The sequence below is a fragment of the Micromys minutus genome, assembly GCF_963924665.1.
Source record: "Micromys minutus genome assembly, chromosome: 15".
NCBI lineage: Eukaryota > Metazoa > Chordata > Mammalia > Rodentia > Muridae > Micromys > Micromys minutus.
This window is the reverse complement of record NC_137984.1, coordinates 53,390,820-53,418,690: the sequence shown is the minus strand read 5'-3', so window position 1 is coordinate 53,418,690 and position 27,871 is coordinate 53,390,820. Positions and strand designations below refer to the sequence as shown.

At 37.6% G+C, this 27,871-nt stretch overlaps 1 protein-coding gene across 3 annotated transcripts in view; it reads left to right on the top strand.

The window, feature by feature from the left end:
* NBEA (neurobeachin) overlaps positions 1-27,871 on the top strand; it is a gene marked incomplete at its 5' end in the record, with an annotated part of 531,924 nt that overhangs the window by 298,157 nt on the left and 205,896 nt on the right. For all 3 annotated transcript variants that reach the window (XM_080929212.1, XM_080929210.1, XM_080929211.1), the window contains 2 exons: positions 5,850-5,958; positions 8,270-8,436. In XM_080929212.1, the coding sequence (XP_080785338.1) occupies positions 5,850-5,958; positions 8,270-8,436 (276 nt within the window). The remainder of the gene's footprint in view (positions 1-5,849; positions 5,959-8,269; positions 8,437-27,871) is intronic.

Here is a 27,871-nt window from a genome sequence, read left to right as displayed (position 1 = left end):
CAAGGCTTATACTTAAACCTAGTAAAATCAATATACAACAAACTAGTAGCCAACATCAAAGTAAATGGTGAGAAACTTGAAGCAATCCCACTAAAATCAATGACTAGACAAGACTTTCACTTTCTCCCTACTATTCAATATAGTAGTGAAAGTACTAGTCAGAGCAATAAGACAACAAAAAGAGGTCAAAGGGATACAAACTATAAAAGAAGAAGTCAAAATATCACCATTTGCAGATGATATGATAGTATACTTAAGTGACCCGAAAAATTTCACCAGAGAATGTTTACAGATGATAAGCACCTTCAGCAAAGTGGCTGAATATAAAATTAACTCAAACAAATCAGTAGCCTTCCTCTACTCAAAGGACAAACAGGCTGAGAAAGTCACAATAGTCACAAAGAATATAAAATACCTTGGTGTGACCCTAGCAAAGCATGTGAAGGATCTGTATTACAAGAACTTCAAATCTCTGAAGAAAAAAATTGAAGAAGACCTCAGAAGGTGGAAAGATCTCCCATGCTCATGAATTGGAAGGATCAACCTTGTAAAAATGGCCATCTTGCCTAAGGCAATCTACAAATTCCATCTCAATTCTTCACAGAGTTAGAAAGAGCAATTTGCAGATTTATTTGTAATAATAAAATCCCAGGATAGCAAAAAATATTCTCAACAATAAAAAATTTCCAGGGGAATCACCAATTCTGACCTCAAGCTGTATTACAGATTGTGGTAAAAACTGCAACTGCATGGTATTGATACAGAGACAGGCAGATAGACCAATGGAATAAAATCGAAGAACCAGAAAGTAACCCAGACACCTATGGTCACTTGATCTTTTACAAAGGAGCTAAAAACTTTCAATGGTAAAACAACAGCCTCTTCAACAAATGGTGCTGGTTCAAGTGGCAATAGGCATGCAGAAAAATGCAAATTGATCCCTTTTTATCTCCTGGTTCAAAGCTTAAGTCTATGTAGATCAAAGACTTACACATAAAACCAGATACACTAAAACTAATAAAACAGAAAGTGGGGAATAGCCTAGCACACATAGGCAAAGGGAAATTTTTTCTAAACAGAACACCAATGGCTTATGCTCTAAGATCAAGAATTGACAAATGGGACCTCATGAAATTGCAAAGCTTCTGTAAGGCCAAGGTCACTGTCAAAAGGACAAAATGGCAACCAACAGATTGGGAAAAGATCTTCACCAATCCTACATCTGAGAGAGGGCTAATATCCAATATATACAAAGAACTCAAGATGTTAGACTCTAGAGATTTAAATAATCCTATTAATAAATGGGGTACAGAGCTTCGCAGAGACTTCTCAACTGAGAAATATTGAATGGCTGAGAAGCACCTAAAGAAATGCTCAACATTTCTAGTCATCGGGGAAATGCAAATCAAAACATCCCTAAGACTCCACCTCACACTATGTCTGAGATAAAAAAAAAAAATCAGGTGACAGAAGATGCTGGCAAGGATGTGGAGAAAGAGAAATACTCCTCCACTGTTGTTGTAAACTAGTACAACCACTCTGGAAATCAGCCTGGCAGATTTCTCAGATAATTTGACTTAGTACTACCTGAGCACCCAGCTATACCGCTTCTGGGCATATACCCAAAAGTAGCTCCAACATCTAACAAGGACACATGCTCAACCATGTTCCTAGCAGCCTTATTTAGCCAGAAACTGGAAGGAACCCAGATGTCCTTCAACAGAAGAATGAATACAGAAATTTTGGTACATATACACAATGGAGTACTACTCCCCTATTAAAAACAAGTTTATGAAATTCCTAGGCAAATGAATGGAATTGGAAACTATCATCCTGAGTGATATAACCCAGTCACAAAAGAGCACTCCTGATATGTATAAGCGGATACCCCCCCCCCAAAAAAAAAGCTCAGAATACCCAAGAAACCCTCCACAGAACTTGTAAAGCTCAAAAAGAAGGAAGACCAGAATGTGGATGCTTCAGTCTTTTTAGAAAGGAGAACAAAACAGGGAAGGAAATACAAGGTCAAATAGTATTTGAACACAGTTTGAAGAAAAGATCAATCAGGCTGCCTCACCTGGAGAACCACCCCATATGCAGCCACCAAACCCAAGCAAAATTGGTGATGTCAAGAAGTGTTTACTGGCAGGAACCAGACATGGATGTCTCCTCAGACACTCTTCCAGAGTCATATAGATACAGATGAGGATGCTTGCAACTAGACATCAGACTGAACATAGGAACCCCAATGAAAGAGCTAGAGAAAGGACTGAAAGAGCTGAAACATTTGCAACCTCATAGGAAGAACAACATCATAAACCAGCCAACGCACTGAGGTGGAGAGGGTGATTGGGAGAGGGAGCACCTTCATGGAAGCAAGTTAAGGGAGAGGAGGGAAGGAAGTGGAAAGGAAAGTGTATAACATTTGAAATGTAAATACTGAAAATTTCCAATAAAATTGAAAAAAACAAAGAAAAGAAAAAAAAAAACCCATAACAGAGTCTTACAATTCACATCTTATTTGATTGGTTTCAGCATGGAGAGAAATGCTTTTCCACATAGTTTTTTTCTGTGCAATAATTGAGAAATTTGGATTTAACGTGAAGAAAAATCAACACAAAGGTATCCTAGGCAGTATATTGGTAAGGACAGTGCCATGGCATAAAACTCCACCTCCACTGGTGTCCAGAGCTGTGTCTATAGGACACTTCTTTCTCGAGAGGGACTCAGACCCATACAGGCACAGGTTAGGGTTGTGGTAAGACAAGCCACACTTCTGCTTACTGTGCCAACTGCTAGCATCCCACCTTCCTCATCATCATGATCAAGACTGTATCATGATCTCTGAGTAGTTTATATTAGTTACCCAAGCACATTTCATTACTTGAGTGCTGACCATTAATTTACTTACTGCTTGGTGCTGATGGGGGTTCATAACGTTTATGTGTATATCTTTAAGCATGTGTGACTTTTACAATCTTTTCTTCCTTAAGAGCATTATTTATTAAAAAAGACAGCAAAACAATAATAAATTATACCATTATCTAGACTTTCTGTATTTGTCACATAATGAAAGAAAAGCAATGAAATTCACTTAAAAAGGAAAAAAGTGGATGTCAACAAAAGATTTAAACTACACAATAAAAATACCAATTTTATAGTCCAAACCTTCCAGAAATGTGTGCTTCTCAGCTTGTATTATGAGATTCCTACCCATTACATTAGCACCAAAGGCATTCCAAGAAAGGAAACCTCCTATTAATAGCTAATATGAACCTGTACATAATCTATATTTACACTCGTATATCATATGCAACAACCTATGAAAGGAATTCTACAAGAAAGCATTTAGTCAAAAATGTAGAGCTTATTCTCCACACGCACAGACTAAAAGGCGACTTTGTGTGAGTGTTCTCAAGATGCAGTATGGTGTGCGGCCATGATGGCTACTTATTGACCTAGACTCAAAGTGAGCGACCTGAATGTACTGAAGGCTGCAGAAGCACAACCGTACCTTGCTTAGGGAAGACTAAGCACTCCTCCTCAGGTCCACAGAAGGCAAGGATGCCTATATCACTTGGTACATATATTGGAAGTTTGACCAGAGGTCTCAGCTAGTTCATTTAGTGAGGCAATCTCAAGAAGGCCAGACAAGGTACTAGAACCTCTCAGTGAATCAAGAAAAAGGATAGGATACAAGACCAGTATTCAATTACAATTATGATAACATGCTTATCAAAGAGTCAAATCAAAACTAAAGCCAAAATAGCTAAGGAATATTATTTGAATATATACAAATGAGTTACATAATAAAAACTACAGTGCATTTTATACAAATATAAAAATCAATAAATACACAACTCTGTTCTGCCCATGGATCTTTCTAAACTGATGACTCATTCCGTAAGTCCTTGGAAGATTTTGTAGTCAGTAATGAGGATGTTGCTTTATACTTGATTTTGTAGAGGTTAACAAACAGATTTAAAGTGCTATGAAATTATAAGGACCTATGTATGATACAATATAATTAGCTTGGATGACTTATTTACCCTACTTGACTTTAAGACTTATTGTAGGCCAAGCCTGAAAAGATTACAGCCCAAGACATAACTGTAAATGTATTTGAAATATTCTAACTTATTGTTCTCTGTGATTTTTATTCCCTAACTGAATCTAAGAGTCCTCAGGTGGGAAGTTTGTAGATTGCAGTGTTGTAAAGGCTAAGTGCCTAGTTAGTAAAGTATAACGTAAAGCTAGGAAGATTCTTGAGAGAAAGGGGAGAGTCTGTATCTTACAAGTCAGTAAGAAAGTCAGGTCCTGGGTCTTCAGGATACACCACCTTCCTGTGCAGGCCCCTTGCTGTGTCGTTCCTTGGATTTGGCAAGCTAATGAGAGATTGTTTCCTGCTACCTCCTTGAAGCATAAAGAGCCCAACCTGGGTATTCCCTGGGCTTGTCCATGGCGTCAGTTCTCTGTTCTAGTTACACAAATACAAGCTGTAAGAACTGCACTGCTCCTCAGTGGGGCAGTCTCAGACTGGCCAGCTCAGGGGGAAGATTCCAACCGTTAAACCTGCATGGTTTGAGCGTCTCTAAAATTTTGGAAACATCTGCACTTTGGCCTTCCTTCTTCTTGAGCTATATGTGGTCTGTGAATATTATCTTGGGCAATTCGAGGTTTTGGGCTAATATCCGCTTAACAGTAAGTGCATACCATGTGTGTTCTTTTGTGATTGGGTTTCCTCACTTAGGATAATATTTTCTAGTTTCATCCATTTGCCTAAGAATTTCATGAAATCATTGTTTTTAGAAGCTGAGTAGTACTCCATTGTATAAATGGACCTCATTTTCTATATCCTTTCCTCTGTTGAAGAACATCTGTGTTCTTTTTAGCTTCTGGCTATTATAAATAAGGCTGCTATAAACATAGTGGAGCATGTGTCCTTGTTATATGTTGGTACTTCTCTCTATCTTGTGGCCTTTTATTGAACCTCAGGTCACATTCTCAGCTAGGTTGGCCAGCCACTGGGCATGTGAGAGCCACTTGTCCTGGCTGTCAGTGCTAGTTCACAGGAGCACACCAGCAGTCCTGGTTGTCAAGACTTCTTATGACAGCTGACTTCAAAGAGAGTCCCAAGGATGTCCGAAGCTGCCAACCATCCTATGCCATGAACACAAGAGTCACATGCGTCACCACTTTATCCTACTGAGCACTGGAAGCCACAGAGCAGGCCACTGAGAAAGGGAAAGTGAGAGTGTCAGAGCAATGCTGCAAAGGAGTTCTGGCATTCCTGGACAGAACCTCCTCAGGGAGAACAAGGGAGCCAAAGACTGACGGAGGGCCCAGCTGTCAGCACAAGATCTCTCAAACAGGTCACTAAGAGGAAGGAGCTAGAAATCTGATGGCTGAGAACACTAGCTCCACACAGAGGCTGATAATGCTGTGAGTAGTCAGTGGTCTAAGGCACACACAGGAGACAAATAGCAGTAGCTGCCTATTAAGATTAGAAGCTGGAAAACAGGAGTGTAGGAAGTAGCATTTGACTGTTCATTATGTTTAAAAGGCTTAAATTTTTAGTAAGTTGCTTAATAATGTGCCCTACTGTTACATTTGTTCAAAACTTTGTTTGATTTTAGCTCTAAGAATTTAAAATCTCATCCATTGGGATCTTTAGAAGTACCTGAGGCCTATCATCTGCCGTGCTAAATGTGCTATGACTGTAATTAAGATATATCCTCTATCTTATAATCTATGACATTGTGAAAGTGTATTGTTGTAAAATATTTGGTTACCTCCCCAAGAGGGAAAACTATCAGCAACAGTAATTCCCACGGTGTTTATATTTTCAGGTTGTTGTGCCATGCTATGAAAGACCACATAGTCCGTGTTGCAAATGAGGCTGAGTTCATTTTGAACAGACAGAGAGCGGAGGATGTACATAAGCATGCAGAGTTTGAGGTAAGTTTGTACAATCAAGTATCACTTGTTGAGCTGAACAGCATGGGATAGAAAAATAGCCATTGTCACATTCATACGCACATACATACACTTGATTGGTCAAGTGGATAGCAGGTAGTTGATGCACAGAACTGTAGATACTATATTTTTAAAACCTGCTTTACATATCAAAAAATTGATGACATAGGTGGGCAGATGGATAGATAGATGATGGATGGATGGATGGATGGATGGATGGATGGATGGATGGATGAATGAATGGACCCTCGGACAAGTAAGTAGTTTACCTAAGTTAAGTTTCATATCACATCAACAATAATATTGGATATTTATCAAGGTATTGTGCAGGACTTATGGCTAGAAACCTGAATTATCTCTTTTTTAAATAATATATTTATATATAAGATATCAGAATTCTAAAACAATTTAATTACATGTCAACTATGGTAGTTAATAAGATTTTAGAATCTTAGCTGAATTCTCTGTAGGATCAATTTTGAGGCAACTATATTTCTACTAAAAAAAAATGAGGATATTTTGATGAAATACAAGTTGACTAGTATTTGTCTTATGAAACATCTTAAATATATTTTCAGGTATGCAGATATAACCTTTAGCATTACAATAAGGGCAGTGCTTCTTTCTCACCAGTTCATTACTGTCATGTCGGCTTTGTTTTATAACTGCTCTCCTGATCATATGAATGGCTAACACTCCCAACATTCTGCCTGTGTGTTCTTTGTGCATCTCTGGCTTCCCTAGTAAAAAAGGAAGATTTTCTTAGACTCACCTCAAGTCTTGCATTTTCTTGAGGTAGTAATGAGTTTAGACCCCTGTGGGTCTGCAGCCAAGGTGCTGAAAGCTTCTGCAGGTGGAGAATATGAAACCCGGATGTCTCTAGGGCTCAGTGTCCACTGTATACAGCCAGTAGAAGTAATTTTGAGATAAAACCCACTTTTACTTAATAAATACCCAATGAATTTTAAACTGAAATGCTTATATTTTATGCTAGAATGATGTTAGTAAACTCATTGGTATGTATATGTCTGTGTATATAGGTACATGAATTTATCTGTTTGCATGTCTGGGTTTATCTGTATGTGTCTATGAATGTGTGTGTGTGTGTGTTAAATACATCAGTTTTGAACCGAAAAGAAAATTACGGAAGGTATGGTGCTTGACTAGACTGGAGAATCCTATGTAACCCTCATGGCAGCCTGCAATTAGGAATTGGGGGGAGAAATGTATTTAATTTGAGTGGGTAGTTCCACAGTAAAGAATTTTTTTCTCAGTTAATATTGGAATTGTTAAGGAAGAAAAATGAAATTTTAATTTTACCCTTCATTAAGCTAATGAAATATTAACCTCATTATTACATCCGATCTTTGTACTAATTGGTGACTCCCTGTGCAAAATGATAAATGGAAAATGAACTAATCCTTCTTAGATTATTATGGGTTCTCTCTCCAGAAGGGAAGTGCATAGAGTGCTGTCGGAGAGGGCTTTGCACAGTGATGACAATGGGGCTGGTTACAAGTGTTGTCTTAGACGTGTGCGGTGTAGCAGGAAGCTCGCAGATGGAGCCAGTCTACTCAGTTCTTACCCCTCCTCTCAGAGCTGTATCAGAGATGCTCATAACAGTGTCTGTGATCATCTGTGATGCTAATGTCAGGAAACAGGACTAGGATACGACAGCTGGTGGCTGTGGGGTGGGGAAGAGGAACATGAGGCAGTGATTCTTGTGAGACCTTTTCGAGCATTAAATATTAGAGTTGGAGGGGACAGTGGGGAAGCCTTGTCTTATCTTCTCATTGTACAGATAGGAAGGTGAGTGCAAAAGGAAAACAGAGTCTACTTAAAATATCAGTTCAAATACCAGTGTGCTGCTATATTTCTAAGTGAGTTTTCTTCTAAACTTCATTGTCACTCAGGAAGCAAAAATTATGAAAATGACAAATTTTTGTTTTCAAAGTAATTGTTGATGTTATATATCTTTGCTTTAAGCTAGGCATGCTAAATTGTTTTTCTTAAGTAGACGTACACTTTTGGTGAACTATTTCTGCTCAATGATTAATTTCAATATTGAAATCAGATTCGAAGAAGATCACCAAAGTATAAAAGCCATTAGTTATGTTAAAACTTAAGAAAATTTTAATGCAATTTTCAAAAGAGCACATTATTTTTCAATTTGAAAAGTGATTCTGCTTTCCTCAGAACAGTTTTGGGTGTGTCAAATGAGGATTTTTCTCTTGCTCTTTATCTTAAGACTGGGGATCGTTTTCTCATTCTACATCTAAGTGTGTTCTCACAGTCGCAGTGTGCGCAGTATGCTGCTGACAGGAGAGAGGAGGAGAAGATGTGCGATCATCTCATCAGTGCTGCCAAGCACCGGGACCATGTGACCGCCAACCAGCTAAAGCAGAAGATCCTCAACATCCTCACCAACAAGCATGGTGCCTGGGGGGCCGTTTCACACAGGTTCGTGGGGGGGGGCACATCTCTCCACGACCATAGTTAATGTGTAAACACCACTCAAAGTACAAAACATATGCTTTAACTTATTGGCTTTATTCTTTATTTTATTAATTGTGATGAAAACTTACTGTTTAAAACTTTTCTCCAATGCTGACAATTTCTATTTTACAGTCATACGTACTGATATAACATTTACTTATACAGGAGACTTAGTGTAATATGTGCCTCTCTTTTTGAAGGACTGCCTTAAGTTCATGCCAGTTTTACTTTTATTTTTATCTTATATGGTAATAAATACAACCATTTAACACAGAGTTATATGCTACTTTAGTGTTTAACGGACAAGTGATTTGCTACTTTGGAATTGTTTCTTTCACTCTTCTTTCAAATTTAGGGACTTTACATCTCAAATGGCATGTTGCCTTAGCACAGTGTAATCAAAATTACTCATTTACTCATCACTCTGCAATAAGGCCCTAACCACGAACACCCAGGAGATCCAGGACATAGTGACACCAAACCTAAGGATAATCAGTATAGAAGAGAGGGAAGCCTCCCAACTCAAAGGGCCAGTAAATATCTTAAATCAAATTATAGAAGAACACTTCCCTAACCTAAAGAAAGAAATGTCCATAAACATTAAAACGCCTACAGAACACCAAACAGATGGGACCAGAAAAGAAATTCCTCTTGTCACATTAATTAAAACACCAAATGCACAGAACAAAGAAAGAACATTGGAAGCCGTAATGGAAAAAGGTCAAATACCATATAAAGACATACCTATCATAAGTATACCAGACTTCTCAACAGATACTCTAAAGGCCAGAAGATCCTGGGCAGATGTCATATATTCCTTAAGAGAACACAAATGCCAGCCCAGGCCACTATACCCAGCAAAACTCTCAATTACTATAGAAGAACCAAGGTATTTTAAGACAAAACCAAATTTAAACAATATCTTTGCACAAATCCAGCCCTACAGAGAATAATAGAAGGAAAAGTTCAACACAAGGAGGGAAACTACACCCAAGAAAAGCAAGAAATTAATCTTTTCACAACAAGCCCAAAAGAAGAGAAACACAGGAACATAATTCCACTTTGAACAACGAAAATAGCAGGAAGCAACAATCATTGGATCCTGATATCTCTCAATATCAATGGACTAAATTCTCAAATAAAAAGACATAGGCTAATAGACTAGATATGTAAATAAGATGGAATGCACTTTCAATATGTAATGATAGGGAATGAATATTGCAGATAAAATAGTCAATCACAAGGCCCTGGAGGAGACACATCACATGAACAAAATGACAAATAGGCAAGAAGCATATAAAGATACTCACTATCAGCTCCTACATAAAGTCAAAACAGGATTCAATTATGAATGTATTGGAACGTCCAAATTAAAGCAACAGAGATAGGCTGGCAAGGCTCAGCAAGTTACAGCACCATGCTAGAACTTCAAAAGATTACGAAGCATGTGTAACCTACACACATCCTTATAGAAATGCAAAAATTCAGCAACTTTGGGAATGCTCATATAAATTAATTTTCACTAGATATATTTTAGAAAATATGTATCTCATAGTACTATTTTTGTAAAACAATAAATTATTCAGGGGTAAAAGAAACAGTTTACCAGAAATATTCAAAAAGTTTAACATGCCAGGCTTTCATCAGGAAATGTGCAGCATATACTATTTTGTTGTAAACTCTGTTGCTGAGATATTGGTAGCACCTGGGTTAGTTAAAACAGTACACTGATCATCATAATTCAACAGTGTGAGGTGTGAGACTCTGGCTCCTGAGGGCCACTCAGCAGAATGCAGTTGCTCTGATAGGCAGTGGAATTGAGAAGGGAAGTGAAAGCCAGGGAGACAATAGGAGCAGAAACCATGCAAGTTTCCACTGTGAAGATCAGAAACAGCAATCAGGTCTGACACCTGCAGAATACAGGAATGAGGATGCTCAGATGTGTGTGAGGGTGTCGGAGACTCACTGGTTCAAAACTGAAAAGCGGAAATGCTCTATTGAGTACTGAGTGTGAAATATTCAGGGCAATTCTAGTTCCTGGAGTGGGAAGGAAGAAGTTAGCATATTCTCAATCTTCCATTCTTGAGAGGAAAACGCAAGGACTCTTGCTGAGGGGAAGATCAAAAGGCGATCGCAGTATTTAGCCAGAATTTAAGAGTCTGTAAATTCATCTGCCTTAAAACAAACCGGAATACACATGCAAATGAAAAGAAACAAAAGGTACACTGCAGTGTAGCAGGCTTTAAAAAGTGTGTCACAGTGCACTCTCTATATGGGGCAAAAGGGCTAATTGCTGCAGAGGACACAGCACAAGTGGCTGCTCAGGTGTGAGGGGACAGGGCTGGAGACTGCCTGAGCCAATTGACTGGCCTAATGTATATGGAAAGGTTTTGAATTAGAATAATTATTTTGATCTGTTTTTCAGAAGATGCTTTTAGAATGTGTAGCACATGCTGTTAGAAAATAAAAAGAATGCATAGGTGCATGTAACCGAGGAAAGCAGTATGTAGGTATGAACAGCCGGTCTCACACCATTAGACACCCTTAGCCAGGAGCCTTCAGTGTCCATTTTTTTCTGAATTGGAATTTCTTCTTAACTGACAAAGGGGGTAAGATTGAAACCTTGTAATCTTCTTCCCCTGCTTAAAATGAGTGCATTTTTGTGAGTAGTTGTTATGTGTTAATAATTAAGTTTCTTGCTACTTGAACAGTGGCTTTGCATTAGAGTGCTGTATTTGAAGTCATTGTCATGAAAACATTGTACAGGGAAAACTATGTTTATGGCATTTTAAGTAACTGAGCAGAACCTTTGGAATACAGGAAAAAAAAGTCATGTTTACTGTTATCTCTGTTCACTTAATTCTGCAACCTTGACAGGATAGCATTTTCATAAACTCTGCTGGGGGAGTTCAGTAATGATAGTTTCAGCCTTAGGAATTAGCAATGCAGTAAAGTAACTGGGCTGGACAGGAGGTATTCCAAAGCACTTAACCACACCCCTTTGCTGATACAAACTACTCGCTACAAAACCACTGTTTTGATTTGTAATGTACTTTCTGACTTGGACTTGACTTTTGTGCAGGGTGAAAAGTATGGATCTATTTCAATTCTTCTACATGCAGACATACAGTTAGACTAGTACTATTTTTGAACATTCTGACCATTCTTTTCCATTTTATGGTTTTTGCTTCTTTGTCAAAAATCAAGTGTCTATAGGTGTGTAGATTTCTGAATCTTTGATTCCATACCATTGTCTGTTTCTATACCAATACCATGAAGTTTTTATTACTATTTCCTCTAATACAGCTTGAAGTCGAGGATAGTAAGACTTCCAGAAGTTCTTTATTGTTCACGATTGTTTTAGTTATCCTGAGATGTTTGTTTGTTTGTTTTCCCATATGAAGTTGAGAATTGTTCTTTCAAGATCTGTAATGAATCTTGTGTTGAAATTTTGATCGAGATTGCATTGAATCTGTTGATTGCTTTTTGGTAAGATGGCTATTTTCACTGTTATTTCTACCAATCCATGAGCATGGGAGATCTTTCCATCATCTGATATCTTCCTCAATTTCTTTTTTCCGGGACTTAAAGTTTTTGTCATACAGGTCTTTTACTTGCTTGGCTAGAGTTACACCAAGATATTTTATATTACTCTGGCTATTGTGAAGTATGTGTCTCAGTCATTTCTCTCTCAGCTCATTTATCGGTTGTATAGAGGAGCACTCCTTGTTTCTTTGAGTTAATTTTGTATACAGCCAATATGCCGAAGATGTTTATCAGCTGTAGGAGTTCTCTGGTAGAATTTTTCAGTCACTTATATATATAGACTATCATATCATCTTTGAATAACAGTACTTTGACTTTACCTTTCCAATTTGTATCTCCTTGATCTCCTTTAGTTGTCTTATTGCTCTGGCTAGAACCTCAATTACTATATCAAACAGATAGAAAGAGAGTGGACAGACTTGTCTTGATTATAGTGGAATTGCTTTAAAATTGTCTCCATTTAATATCATCTTAGCTATGGGCTTGCTGTATATGCCTTTATTGCATTTAGGTGTGTGCCTTGTATCCCTGATCTCTCCAGCTTCTAACATGAATGTGTACTGAATTTTGTCAAAGGCATTTTCAGTATATAATCAGATGATCATGTGGTTTTTCCCTTTCAGTTTGTTTATATGGGGGATTATGTTAATGAATTTTTGTATATTGAATTATCCTTGCATCATTGGGATGAAGCTTACTTGATCATGTTGGTTGATATCTTTGATGTATTTGTGAATTTGGTATGCTAGTATTTTATTATTTTTGCACTAACATTATAAAAGAAATTGGTCTTAAATTATCCTATTGATTCTTTGGTTTAGGTATCAGGGTGACTGTGTTCTCATAGAATGAGTTCCTATTTTGTGGAATAGTTTGAAGAGTATTGGCATTAGCTCTTCATTGAAGGTCTGGTAGAATTTTGCACCAAATTCATCTTGCCTGGTGATATTTTTTTCCTGGAGCCTTTAGGTATACTTTTAATTCGTTAGTGTAAGAACTCTTCAGTTTCTTTTTTAGAGCACTTAATGCTATGAACTTTCCTCTTAATGCTGCTTTTATAGTGTCCCATAAGTTTGGATATGTTGTGTTCTCATTTTTATTGAGTTCTAGAAAGTCTTTCATGTCTTTATTTCTACCAGTGATTATTAAGTAGAAAGTTGTTCAGTCTCCATGGGTATGTAGGCTTTTGTTGCTGACGTCCAGCTTTAATACACAGTGATCTGATAAGATGCTTCAGGTTATTTCAATCTTCTTATATCTAGAGAGGCTTGCATTGAGATTATATGGTCAGTTTTGGAAAAGTTTCTATTAGGTGATAAGAAGGCATATTCTTTTGTGTTTGGAACGAATTATCTGTAGGAATTTATTATGTTCATTTGACTCATAACCTGGATAGGGATTAGTTAGGGAAGGTTTCATGCTTATTAGCCTTGGGGTCCCTGAAGGCTTCCAAGTGGAAGCAGGGTGATTTGGGGATTTCCTACTCAGGAGCAAAGAGCAAGCCCAGAGATAGACAGTGAATTTCAAGAGACAGTATGCAACTCAGCCCTGCAGATTGGGTCCCCTAGAGTAGAGTTTTTAACCATGATATTAGTAAATGTTTATTGTTTATATTATGTTCTATTGCATTACCTGTTAATTTATTTGTAGTCACTCTTTAATATATGTGATATAATTTCTCAGATATTTATTTTTAATTCAGTAAGTTCCCTTTTCCATCATTCAGAAAAAAAAATGGAGATACAGAATCAGAGAAAGTAATAAAAGACCAGAAGAACTTTACATTTAATCTTCAATGTCTTTTACTCCAGATCCATGCTTACAAACCACTGAAGTATGGATTTGCCCCAATACCATCTGATAAGCAAAAGCTATGAGGATGTTCTCTGCTCTGATAGATAAACATAGTGTGTTTGCCTTCCACCAGCTCTCCTGTATGCAACATGATGTGTGGTTTCACAGACCTATCTTTTGTCAGTTGAATTTTGTCTTTGACATTATAGTTATAATTCTAAGTGTGCTATAAAAGCTGACATTTGTGAACACCACAGAATGTCTTATGGAAAGATCATCGTGGAATATGCGTAAGTACAAAGACCTTTGTGATCATTGTTAGTAACTGCCCATTTGGAATGAAAATCAAAAAGAAAGAAAACTGAAAGCTGTCAGTGTGTAAGCCTTTAAAAAAAACCCAGGTGGATGAGTTCTCTTTTCTCATTTAATTGTAGACCACAGACATCATGGCTTTTACAAATTCTGTATGAAGAAAACACTAACAGCGCGTCACTAAGTAAATGGTAGCTTTTTAACTTTAGGGTTAGATAGTTGTGCCCCATGAATATCGTGTCTTTTTAACAACTTTAAAGCTGATGATACAAGCTCCAGAAATTTAATTTACATGATTTATTTGGGAACTGTAACTTTTAGTTTCTACTGCTGGACAGTGTGAGAAATGTAAGGAACTGGTTTTCTCCAGCTAATGAAATCTCATAATACCACTATTCAGTAATACTTAATAATCTATAGTCAAATACTATGGACAAAGCCACTGTTTAGAATTAGAGTGTGGCTTTATAGAAATAGAATTCCATGTCTTTGGCCTCATAGAATATTTTGAAATTTAATGAATCATGCTTTCACATATAGGCAATAAAATATGTCAGATATAAACTACCTCCTAAGGCACTTTCATAGTTATAAACAGGACTTAGGCAGTATATACAGATAGGAAGTAAGCAAAGAGCAAAATAGTCCTAACATTTTAGCATCAGTCATTACATATGTGTGTCGTGGAACATTGTCACTCACTGGGCTTAGAATGCTGGGTCATCAGTTGAGAGCACTTGATACTCCTGCAGAGGTTCTGGGTTCTATTCACAACTATCTATAACTCGAATTCCAGGGAAAATAACCCTATTTTCTGACCTCATCAGGAGCACATGTGGGGCAGATACATATTCAGAAGCAAAATATAAATAAAGTAAATCATTTATATTTTATCTTTATTAAATAAATACTGTGGTGGCACTGTGTCAAAGTTTCGTGAATACTTGTATCTATGTCCAGATCAAGGGGCAGTAAGTGATAGTACCTCACCAGTGTTCCCATGAGGCACCACACCTCTTGATAATAATATTCAAAAACATTCTTAACATTATTCTTTATCCTATAAAGATCCTTTTAATTTACATAAAAATAGTGTTTACCATGAACTTAAATTTTTTCAGTTCTTCAAAAAATAAATTCTCTTTATAAAATGTTATTAATTTTAAATTTACATGTCAGTATTAATTTTTCAGTGTAAATATTTTTGCTATTTTTTTGATTGTCAAAAAATACAAAAAATACTCTCCACCAACAAAAATGATGACTCTGACCTTTAATTCCTGCACACTGCATATAGAGACAGGCAGAAGGTTACTCTGGTCTGTAAAACCAATTCTAAGCTTACCAGGGTTACCATAAATGAGACCCTATCACTAAATCAAAACAATAACTACACACACACACACACACACACAAACATCCCAAAATTTTACAAAATATAGCTCTAATGATACATGTACTGTTCTGAGTTCTATGGTTGCTTTATGGTGTACATACTTATTATTGTCATCAAAATAATTCCGTGTAGTAACTTGTTTTTTTAGTCTTTAGGTGTTCCTCTGTCTGTTAATCATCGGAGGAGCATATTCCTGTTTGTTTCCTTTGTTTTTTAAAGAAATTGGTACAAAGATTTTAAATCTCTGTTCTGAATAGTGAGCTTACTGAGCTAATTAATATCTGTTTTAATAGTCATAGTGTGTGTTCAGTTCTTCTATGTTCTAAGTTAGAACCTTACAGCACCATCTCAGACTCAAGAATATTTGGGATTCCATCGCACATCTCTTTTATTAGCTCTAGGTTTTCTCAACCCTAAGCCCGTCAGCCTGGTCTTCTCGGGCTGAGGCATCTCAGCTGCAGGCATCACATGTACAGCATTCGTATCTTGTTGACTTGCTCAGCTAGTTTTTGAGAAATTTGTCCAAGTTTTGAAGGCTTCTATCTCTGTGCAGTTGTTCTATTAAAGCCAGTCTTAGAACATCTGTAAGAATCGCTGCCGTGCTTCATCTTCTTGACGTTGACTTTATTTTTCTCCCTGGACCTGAGCTGATCATTGCTGAACAACATTTACATGTTTTACTTCGTGCTTTCCCAGAGTACATGTGTAGCAGTAAGGCCTGTGTGTCATCGGTTCACCATCTACAGGTATGACCAAAGTGGCAGCTAGATGTCTCTGTTCAGATGCTGCATCTAGGAACTCCGTACTTGTAAGCTTACAAGTTGTACGAAGGAACAGAAGTTGAGATTTGAAAACAAAAGTGTTGATAGAAAACTTAGCAGATCTTCCCTCCATTTCAGTCCCTCACTTGTCTTTCCTGGTTTATAGTTACCCAACTTCATCTGACTGTCATTTACCGTTGTTCAATAGAAGGTGTTCTCTGAGAAGTTGAAATACTAGATTTGTTTTTCTCTTTGAATACATTTATAAGACACCGGATTTGTTTTGTCTGGGATTTATTGGATAATATAAATCACAAGCTTTCATTTTTACATTTGCCTTTAGTTAAATATGCCAGAGGAGAAGAATTCTCCATTAGGTCCATTATCTGTTGGTTCTGTGCAGATCACGGCAGATCCCTTTGACTTGATGCAACATTATCTTTGTAAACAGAGTCCTTAAGCATCACCGAGTTGCTGTCTGGAGTTTGCCTATTGGTGTGACGGCCTTTGAGTATCTCGGTCTTTCTGGAATGAAAGCCTTCTGGAGAAAGTTGCTTCTGTCGGTGTAAACACTTAGGAGTTTAACTGCACTGTCCGGATTTTAGGTCTGCAAACATTTCTGTGAACCCAGTTCTTGCTTATTTAGAGCTTTTGACACTTCAAGTAAAAAAGTAATTATTGTGCAACTATTATGCACAAAACCCAAATAACATGATTTGGTCAGGGGAAAAAAAGGATAAGTCTTTGTTGCTGTGTGTTTTAATTAGTTTTTCTTCTTTTAATCCTTTTATAAATTACCCTAGTTGTTTGACATTGCTTAAGAGCTGAGGAACAGTCTCCAGAGACTGGTAACTTACCCTTAGGCTCCTTTTGAACAAAGTAAAGGTTTCTGTCTTCTGGATTGGTAGTGTATTGAGAGGGAGAGTCTGAGTTCTGTAGAGCAGTTGGAAAGGAGACCAAGGTTGTGAGAGGGTACTCTAAAAGAAGGAAGCTGCTGCAGAAAAACTGTCCCCAAGCAACAAGGTTAACTGTGCTCCCTTCTCAAGCCCAGCATTCCCAGCACGCTTGTAGGTCTCCTTTTGACCTTAAGTAAATATCGGTTGGATTGTCACAAAGACATGTCCTTTGTTTTCATGCTTCCTCAAAGGGGAAAAAATTGTCAAACCTCTACTTGTGGCTTTTTTGCATTCTGTCAGAGGAGAATTGAAGCAACTCTGGAAGTGAGCCGCAGCTGAGGCAGCTTACTGATCCAGAGCATGAGTCTAGTGAGCAGCGAGGATCAGCAACAGCGTAGGAAATGAGCACTAGCAGAAAAAGAAGCCAGGGATGACAGGGTACTTAAATTGCTAAGGCTGGAAGTGGGAAGAACCCAGCCTTTGGAACTTGGGGCCCGACAGCAAGTTCCCTTCTTATATAGTAGTAACTTTTAAACACTGAAGACCTAAGCATTTAGTTTTGCTAATCAACTTGACTATATTACAGCTTACAACTTTTACATCTAAAACGTCTCAAACTCTTCAGTCCTTCTACCTGAATTACCAGAAAGTAGTAAAGCATGTTGTCTTAGGTCTCTAATCTGCTGTAGGTCAGATCCTAGTGGCCCGAGCCGGCTCATTCTAGCTATCCAATCCTCCAGTTGTATCAGGGTAGTTTTACATTTCTTTCTTGACATTGTGCTTTTCTGTGCCCTGCTATGCTGGAATAAATACTTATTTCTGCCTGCACAGAAACTTCACCATAAGTTCTGATGCTTTCTGCTAGTCCAGTTCTCTCCAGGACCTGTGATGCCCATCTTCAACCTCTTCATTCTCAACAAGGGGGCACTCTGGGGTATGAAATCTCGCAGTCTTTTGAAACACAATCATTAGCTTGGAACTCCATCAGCCATGTGTCCCATCTGCTGTTCCAAACCACTTTATAAATCACTAACCATGTGGGAGAAGCGACCCCAAAGACAGTCCTGTCACAGCATCTTTCAAAGAAACCAAGTCATTTCCATTACAGGGTAGCTTTAGTGTGGGGAAAAGCATGGCCATCAGATGTGTTCTTTAGGGAGGCAAAGGAATTTATATACCCATCTTTGGAATGAGCGAGTACATATATGTGTCGCTATATCTGGAGAAAGCCTTGTGAAAACAGTATACTTTTGCTTCATCTTATAGTTGACCATTCAGCTCAAGGGTCCCTGCTTTCAGAGATATAAGACTTACTAGGGAAATCTGAGGGTAATAATTCTTGATGCATAAGATGTGCTTTTGGCTGGAAAGATGGCTCAGAGTTAAAGACTAGGCTCACAATGTAGTCAGTATTTTTTTAATGAAATATAGTTTACAGATTTTGTTGCATTAGTCTTGGTAGTTTGTGGTCTCAGCTTTAAACTATTTTTTAAGCTAATGACTGATAAAGAATACTATCCACAAACATAATTCATTTAGAGGCTACGTCACCTTGGGATCCACCCTATATGCAGCCACCAAACCCAAGCACTATTGCTGATGCCAAGAAGTACTTATCAGCAGGAACAAGATAGGGACGCTTCCTCAGGGGCTCTACCATAGTCATACTGATACAGTTGAGCATGCTTACAGCTAACCATCGGACTGAACACGGAGACACCAATGAAGGTGTTAAAGAGAGGACTGAAGGAGCTGAAGGGGGTTGAAAATGGGAAGAACAATATCAACCAACCAAACCCTTCACAACTCCCATGGACTAAAACACCAACCATTGTGCACATATTGAGAGACCTATAGCTCCAGTTGCATATGTAGCAGAAGATAGCAGTGTCTTCACCAATGTGAGAAGAGGCCTTTGGTCCAGGGAGGGAATGTTTTACCAATGTAGGGGATGCCAAGGCACTGGGTGGAGAGGGTGATTAGGAGCAAGTGCACCTTCCTTCCTTGAGACAAATGGAGGGGGAGGGTGATAAATTCTCAAATGTAAATATAGAGAATATCTAATTTACAAAAATACAATACAGAGGGCTGGTTGCATGTCTCCATGGGTAAATTGCCTTCTGTACAAACATCAGAGCCTGCATTTGGATCTTCAACACCAATGTAAAATGTCAGGTGTGGTGTCAAGTAACCCTGGGGTCTTGCTGGCCAGTTGGTCAAATGCCAGATTCAGTGAGATACTTCATAAAGAAAAGAGGAGCAGCAATCCTGACATCTGGCCTACACACTCCCAGCACAGGAAAACACCAACCACACTCACGTGCACATATGCACAACAAGCACACACAGAACAGGAGTGAAACTAAGAGTTCTGGTGGCTTATGGTGATTTTTTTTAAAACAACTTTATTTTACAAAACAAAGATAAATGTACAGATTTTAAACATTTTTTGCTTAAAATTATACATTTTGTCAGTACTTTTTTTCAGATTTTAACATAATTTTTACATAAAACTATATGGATATATTTTTTAGTCAGTACTTGATTTTTTTCAAGGTTTGATAATATGCCTTGAAAACTTAATAGTTACAATGAGCATAAAGTACATGTAAAACAAAATGTAACATGGGAATAGTCAAAGTCTTCTTGTTTTGTAAATATATGTATATTTTTTTTTTGTTTTCTTTATTTCTTGGACTTCATACAGTCTGTGAGTTGTTTCTGGGAGAGTGCAAGCCTCTGAGGTTAGCATCCCACTATCAGTGACTGCATATTATGTCTGTTCTTTTGTGACTGGGTTATGTCACTCAGAATGATATTCTCTAGATGCAGCCATTTTCTTAAGAATTTGGTTAAGTCATTGTTTCTGGTGGCTGAGTAGTATTCCATTGTGTATATGTACCACAATTTTTGTATGGCTTATGGTGATTTTAACTCATGAGATGGGTGAACTTAAATTTAAAATATGCAGTGAGATGAACTATTACCAGATGGAAGAATGCTTCCCATGGACTTCCCCGTATATGGAAGTGCCGTCTAGAGCAGAAGGAATGCACATTACAAATACAGCACTTCAGTGACATGGAAAATGGACACTCCCTGTGTGATATCCTAGGTGGAGACACAGGGTTACAAAGACTCTAGGACCACACCCTATCATCCTCTCGTCCCATCAGAAATCACCAATATAAGCATTTGTTTGTACTTAAGGGAACCTAAGTATTGAAATTAATTTTCTACATTTGAAGATTACATACTTATTACCTACTTTTATATTCATGTATAAAACCTCTTAACATGAACTGCTTCCCTTGTTTTCTTTGTCCAGTATTTGTGACATTAACTTACATAGCATAAGGTTTTAGAATATTTAATATTCATTGATCTTTAGAAGTCCATGACTGATCTGAATTTATTTATTGCCCAAATTTTTTACTATTATGAGTAAGGTTGCTCTGATGATTCCTGTATGATTCCTATTGTTTATATATAAAATATATTACATGTAAATATATATTATATATACATACACACACACACACACACACACACACATATATATATATATGTATAGTCATTAGGACAGCTAGGATCACAATGATTGTGCCATAGTATAGAATGTGTAGCTTTTCTTCTTAAGTTTTCCAGACTGTTTGTCTCTCTAATCCCTGCACTCTGTCTTCCTCCACATCACCATTTGGCAGTCAGTATAATTATACTGCATTCTACTATCAATCACAGATTTCTTATAACTCAAACACTTCAGTACTGCTTATAATGACCAGTGATGTCATTTGTATTGTATTTGTTTAAGTCTTTTGCTCACCTTTGTAAATAGATAGTTTTGTTATTTTTAATTGTGTGTATGACTATGTGGCTGTATGTGCATGTGAGTGTAAGTCCCCATTCGGAAGCTACAAGAATTAGATACTTCCAGGAGCAGAAGTTAAAGATGATCATGAGACATCTGATGGGGTTTTGGGCCCTCTGCACACTATACATTCCTAACCACTGAGCTGTCCTCTCTAGCCCCTTACTGAATCCTCTGCTGAGCTGTTGTTATTCTGATACATCTGTAGCAATTCATTATGTGTTCTTAATCCGGGCCTCCTTGGAAGTCAGCATTCATGAGATCCCTCCCTGCCACTCACCTTTACTTTTCATTTTGAGCTGGTTTTCCAGTCCAGATCACCTTTTATTATCGTAGTGGTTTTGCTTATGGAAATGTCTTCTTGTGAACTGTGATGATGTTGTACGTGTTCTTCTCACACTGTGAATTTGTGCTTGAGACCCATATGGAACTGTACACAGGCAAAGTCAGTGTTGATACTTCTGCCAGTATTAAGGCCCAGCCTTACATATTAAAGGACCATGCTTGTTTTACTGTGTAACAGCTGTGTTTGGATCAATCTTTACTTTGTGGACCTACTTTGCAGGACCCTGACCAAGTTCTCTGTTTTATTTTTAATCATGTCTTTGTGGGAACATGTGTTATTAAGTGTGGGTGTCCACAGAGGCAGAGAGGGCATTAGATGCCCTGGTGCTAAAGTTATGGGTTGTTATGAGCCACCAAATGTGGATACTGGGAACCCTATTCCATTCAGCAAGTACAGCAAGTCTTCCCAACTGCTGGGTCATCTTTCCAACCCCCATTGGCCTAATTTTGAACCCAGCTATCTTGATTGCTAAAACTTTTTTTTTAATGAAAGGAAGAGGGACTCTCTTCTTCTTCTTCTTCTTTTTTTTTTTTTTTTTTTTTTTTTTTTTTTTTTTTTACGTTTTATTTACTTATTTTATGTATATGAGTACACTGTCATTCTCTTCTGACACACCAGAAGAGGGCATCAGATCTCATTACTGATGGTTGTGAGCCACCATGTGGTTACTGGGAATTGAACTCAGGACCTCTGGAAGAGCAGTCATTGCTCTGAACTGCTGAGCCATCTCTCCAGCCCCTGCTATAACTTTTAAAATAAGCCTGGCACCTGGCTTATCTTCAGCGATGTGGTTCTCATGTGCTAACCTGACACTTCTGAGTAACTACTGAACTTTCATTGGCTCCACAGAATGTTAGAGCTTGGGCAGCATCATTAAAATGGTTTGCACATGTATGTATATGACGCCTCTGCTTATGGAAGTTGTCTCTCAGTCTTGGGGATGGTGGGTAGATTTCATCATGAAGTTACTATATGTCTTTTCATAAGATTTGCTTTAGGGAATATATGTACTTTAACGCTGTAGTAATTGTGTATGTATTTTTAATTCAAGAGTGAGTTTGAGACTGATAAATAGAATATAGTTGTTTTTATGTGTACACCTTTATCCAGTAATCCTGCCAAACACTCCTCGGTCATGGTAGTGTACATTTTCTAGGCTACTGAGGTGAGTACGTTATCCCTGACACATGGGCAGCATTGCCCCTTCTCCAGCTCACTGCCACTGGGGTTTCTGCTATGCTGAGATCTCAGTGTGTTGTTATGCAATGTGACCGTGAGGTTCTTTCTGTGTCCTGATAGCCAGGAAATCTTCGATATTTTGCCATAATTTAGCTATTTTATGAGGTTTTTGCTACATTAGGTTTTTCATATCTTCTCTTTATCAGACTAAGGATGAGTCCTGCCTCATTTCATGTAGTTTGTAAAAGGGTTTTATACTGAGTACGTCATGTCTTATCAATGTCTGGTGGTGCAGTGATTGACTGGAGAGAAGTTATAACATTAATTCTCAAAAACTGATGACTGAGGTACATTAGCTTTTCCAACGTTTTTTTAGATTGTACACTTCTCTCAAAGGCTTGTATGCTGACCCTCTATCAGTGTCCTGTTAGCTAACTGTAGTTTAATTAACAGTCATTGTCCCCAGTAGGATACAGCAGGCCACTGCTCTATGGAAGGTAACTCCTAGGTCACCAGTCCTTCCTGGCAGTCACCTTACTATAAAGCAGTACTTATTCTTGGAATGAGTTATTAACTAGCCTGTAGGATTGGTAAAGTCATAGTTCAGATCTCTAGTTCCAAGAAATGACATAGGATTAAAACATCAGGGATATTCTAGATATGTTAAATTAACTGGGATAGAGTTTGAGAATGGTTATAATAGAAGATAAGACTGAAAGTAGAGTTCAAATTCAATCAAGGAGAATCTTGGTTGCCCAGCCAACAATTAGGCCTGGCTCTGCACTATAGCAACTCAATTTAACAGATAAGGAAATGCATCTTGGGAGGTCATGACCTGCCTCTGGTACTACCAAACCAGAATTGCAAGTTCATAATAAAAAGAATTTAAACATACTAGTACTTCATAAATACCTGCCCTGTACTAACTAGTCTGTATGCTTATTATTTTACGTGTACTGCCTTACATTTATAAAATTGGGGTTGTTTTGGTTTTTGTTCCTCTTTGTCTTATTATTCTTCCTCTGTAAAATTAAATTGATGGGAACTCAAGCAGAACAAATATTTCTGCAGCCATGATGGGCGTAATAGGAATTCTTTTATGATACTAGATGTTCAAGCAAGGTCATGGGGTGCTAGAGAAAGAGAAACAAGCCACACATTACCTATGGGTGATTAATGTGGGGGGCTGTTCTTGGTTAGCTAATATTCGAATTAGTTTTGAAATTCTGATGACATATTGCCTGTATCCAGTGGATGCTTTCTTCATGATTTCTCATTTGCTCTGGGCTTCCTTAAGCCAGAGGCTATAGCAGTGTGCTTCATTGGAAAGATGTAATATCTTTGCCTTTTCCTTATCACTGTGCTGTGCTCAGTACAGTAACATTCAAAACACATTTTATATGTCCTGCTTGTGGGGGGTGTCAAGATCCAGTACATAGCTTGTACAATCTTTAAACTTGCCACCCTCGTGGCTCAGCCTCACAAGTGCTGGATCCCAGGTGCCCAGCACCATGTCCAGGCCTCTGTCATGTGTTGAAGCACCAGGGGTGACCCTTTATATTTGTGTCTGAGGAAGCTAAAAGGATGGACACATGCTAAGTGAATAAAGACTGATGAACAGTTCTCTCACTTTTTTATGTAGTGTAATACCACTGGGATAGGAAATAATGTCCTTCAGATAGCATTCATTACACATAAAATTTATGAATAAATGAATGAATTCTTGAAATTTATTTTTCTTGTCATTTTTACAAAATCCTAGAAGTAGATAATGAAAATCAGAATTTGTTCTAATTGACTGACTGTAAGAGTTATGTTGGGCTGGAGAAGTGGCTCACTGGTTAAGAGCACTAAGTGCTCTTACAGAAGTCCCGAGTTCAATTACCAGCAACCACATGGTAACTTACAACCATTTGATGCCCTCTTCTGGTGTGTCTGAGACAGCTACAGTGTACTCATATAAATAAATAACTCTTTTAAAAAAGAAGAAAGAGAGATAGGTTATATCAAGTTAATTTTAGTATTATAATTATTTCTGTTTCTGTTTAATAGTAATGTCTATGTTTGTAACAGTAAAAATGTATACAGTTCTACATTGCACTAAAAATGAAAATGGTTAATTGAAGTAGCAAAGGAAGTTTAGTTTCTTTTGTTAACAATACTTTAAATTTTAAGTTTTGCCAGCAGAAATGTCCATTTAACTCTGCTGTGAACGTTATTCAGAGCACAGAACTTCCTTATGCCATTAGCTTCTCATTACCTTCAAGCCAGTGGGTTCTGGCCCATACCACAATGCTTTTTGCTTATCCATTAAATTGATTAATATTTATAGGACATATGTCTTAGTCAGTACTAATATGAATACTGGTGACTTAATCATATAGAGAAATTAGAATTAAAAGACAATTCATATTAGAGGAACTCAGAATTGGGCTTTGATAAAAATAATTAATCACAATTGCCCAATTAGGAAGACTCCTGAATCAGTTAACTAGGTCATCATAAAGCAAGGATTATATGACCTGTCAGGTGTTTCAGAACAGAGGTGAGATGGGAAAGTGTAGTGCCTCAGTACTGAAAGTGAAAAGCCAGGAGCGAGTCATTCCGCTCAGTGTGTGGGAGAAGTGGACGGTCCAGCTGTCATCTCCTGCCATTGCTTAGTGTCCTTATAAAGATAGAAGTGGGACCTCCATGTGCTCAAATGATCAGTCAAAAAATGTCTACAAACATTTAAAATGACTACAGTAAAAGACAGAGGCACACACCCCCAGGTATGGGGGAAAGGCTAAGCTCAGAGATAATGGTCAGCAAATGGTTATAGTTTTCAAATCTATGGTACAGAAGGATAAAATAATATATAAAAGTGGACAACTAAAATGACTGAAGTTATTCATAAAAATTTATTTGAATAACAAACTAATGTTAAAATCTGTCCATATTTTAAGGCAGATGAATTAATGAACTTGCCGTAGAAGCTTTGTTTATATGCATGTTTTTAGCATATTTTAAATATTTTAAGTACATGTATAATGTATGTTTAGAGTAGTAATGAAAAACTCAAAGGGAGGTGTTGCCTCATGTGGGTTGGTCATGAGAATCCAGTGTAGAAGGTAAATCTAGTCAGAAGTCTCAGTTGAGGTCTAGAACTAACCAAGGTAGGCTGCAAAGAATATTCAAATTAGAAAGTATCTAAGAATCCACTGGCAAAGAAATCAAAGAAAAAGCCAGAATTTAGAAAGAAAGGTAAACAGGATTACAGCTTACCGACGATCTTAGCACCTCGCCATGAGCAAGCAGGGCAGTGCCGCACACCTGCAGTGCACAGCGCACTCCAAGGCCGTGCAGAAGGCAGTTCGGAGCCCACACACTCTAAGGCCATTAACGGGGTCTTACCCACTGTCCTCCTCAATACCATTGTTTCTCGGAAGTGTCCCATAACTCTGTTGGCACCTGCCCCTGTCTGAAGCCCTAAACTGTGTCACTTTTTCCCCCTTGTGATGTTACTTTTGTTCTTTGGGTATGTAGACCATTTTTGAGTCTTTGCTATAGTAAAACCTTAGTAAGTTTTACGGTCAGTCAGGTTTATAAATTTAGACTTTGGAAATTAGAGTCACTTTAAGGTCACATACCTCCTATCTTAAAATTTTCTTTTATTATTCTGAAAGATAAGCATTACATTATTGTTGTAAATTTATAATTAGTCTTTAGCATTGTGTTTCTTTTGTGTAAGCATTTAACTTCTATGTGGACAAAAATTATACATAATAAATTTCTGGGTTAAACATTAAAATTAGTGTGTTTTTAAATAAGTTTGAGCACAAGGAGTGAGTTTGAGTGCTACACAGAGTGGGCAGATGGCATAGTTTAGAGTTTATCATATACGTCTTAAAGTTCCAGGAGCTTGTCCACATAAGGAAGTGAACGTTTTCTAGAGGAGGGCAGTGCTCGTTCTGATTGATCACTACACATTATCTGCCCATAACATTATCAAGGTGTGTCCTAAGGAACAGGTACCACCTATCCATTGAAAGGTTCTTTTCTTCCTAACACATATGGAGGAAAGGTTTGGTCCCTTGATGTGTGCCTGGTACACAAAAAAGCTCATTTGACGTTGTGTTCACTGAGCTGGCTTTGCACAAGGCTCATTAGTGCCATGGACATATGGCAAGGGAGACTTCGTTAATAGCATCATTCTTTCTCACACATGTCCCCAACTTTCCAGTCTCGACTCCTATTGTTTGATCTGACTTACTGTACAAATCCCCAGTAAACGTAATAGCATCATTTACTATTAACATGCTAAATTTTAATGAGAATACCTTAGTGATAGGTAATATAAAATACAGTTATAGACACTGCAGATTATGAAATGGAATTCTATAAATTAGGACTGTTTTCAAGGCAAAATTATTCCATATTAGAACTGTCTTCATTTCCTTTGGATCCTTAATAGCATTTCCAATACAGTGTTTATAATACACTGATATACTTTAGGGATAAAGCATTCTGATTTTTTTCTACCTTTATCTTCAAGAACATTGGGAATGACTTGAGAAAAATACTTATTATATTAACTTTTAATCCGTATATACTGTGAATTTAATATGCACATTATAAAAATCTTCCTTTGGGGAAAAAAACAAAAGCAAAAAAGCCTTCAGTGATGGAGCAGTCTTTCAATTCTAGCACCCAGGAGGCAGAAGCACAGGCAGTAGACTGATCTCAAGGCCAGCCTGGTCTACAAAAAGGGTTCCGGACAGCCAGAAGGACACAGAGAATGCCTGTCTGGAACCAACCCCCTCCCCAAAAAAAAGACTTCCTGGATCCTCAGACATCTTCACTACAGAGTCTGAGATTCTTCCAGTGCTCAGCTTTTACTTTTAACAACTGGAGGTTTTCAGTGTTAGAGGCGTAACAGACAGTGTGAGAACATGCATTAATTTCCCAGCATATAAAAATATTAACAGTTTCTTAGTTAACTAGATTAAACTGTTCATTTGTAGCAATAATGAACCATCAAGACAAATAAACCTGAATTTCATCTTGTCATTTTTATTTCTGTGCCAGTATTTTAAGAAATTATTGAGTATTTTATGATTGTTGATAGATGTGGCTGAACTAAGCTTACAGCAGAAGATCGATGTTTTAAAAATTGAAACAGTATAGGTTTGTATTGATTAATGTGGCTAAATCAAAATGGGAGGCTTTGTAACAGCTTTCTTAGACAGGCTGCTCCTCAGTAATGGCAGCCTATCCATTTTAGTTTTTCACTGATAAATCAGCTTGAAAATTGGATGT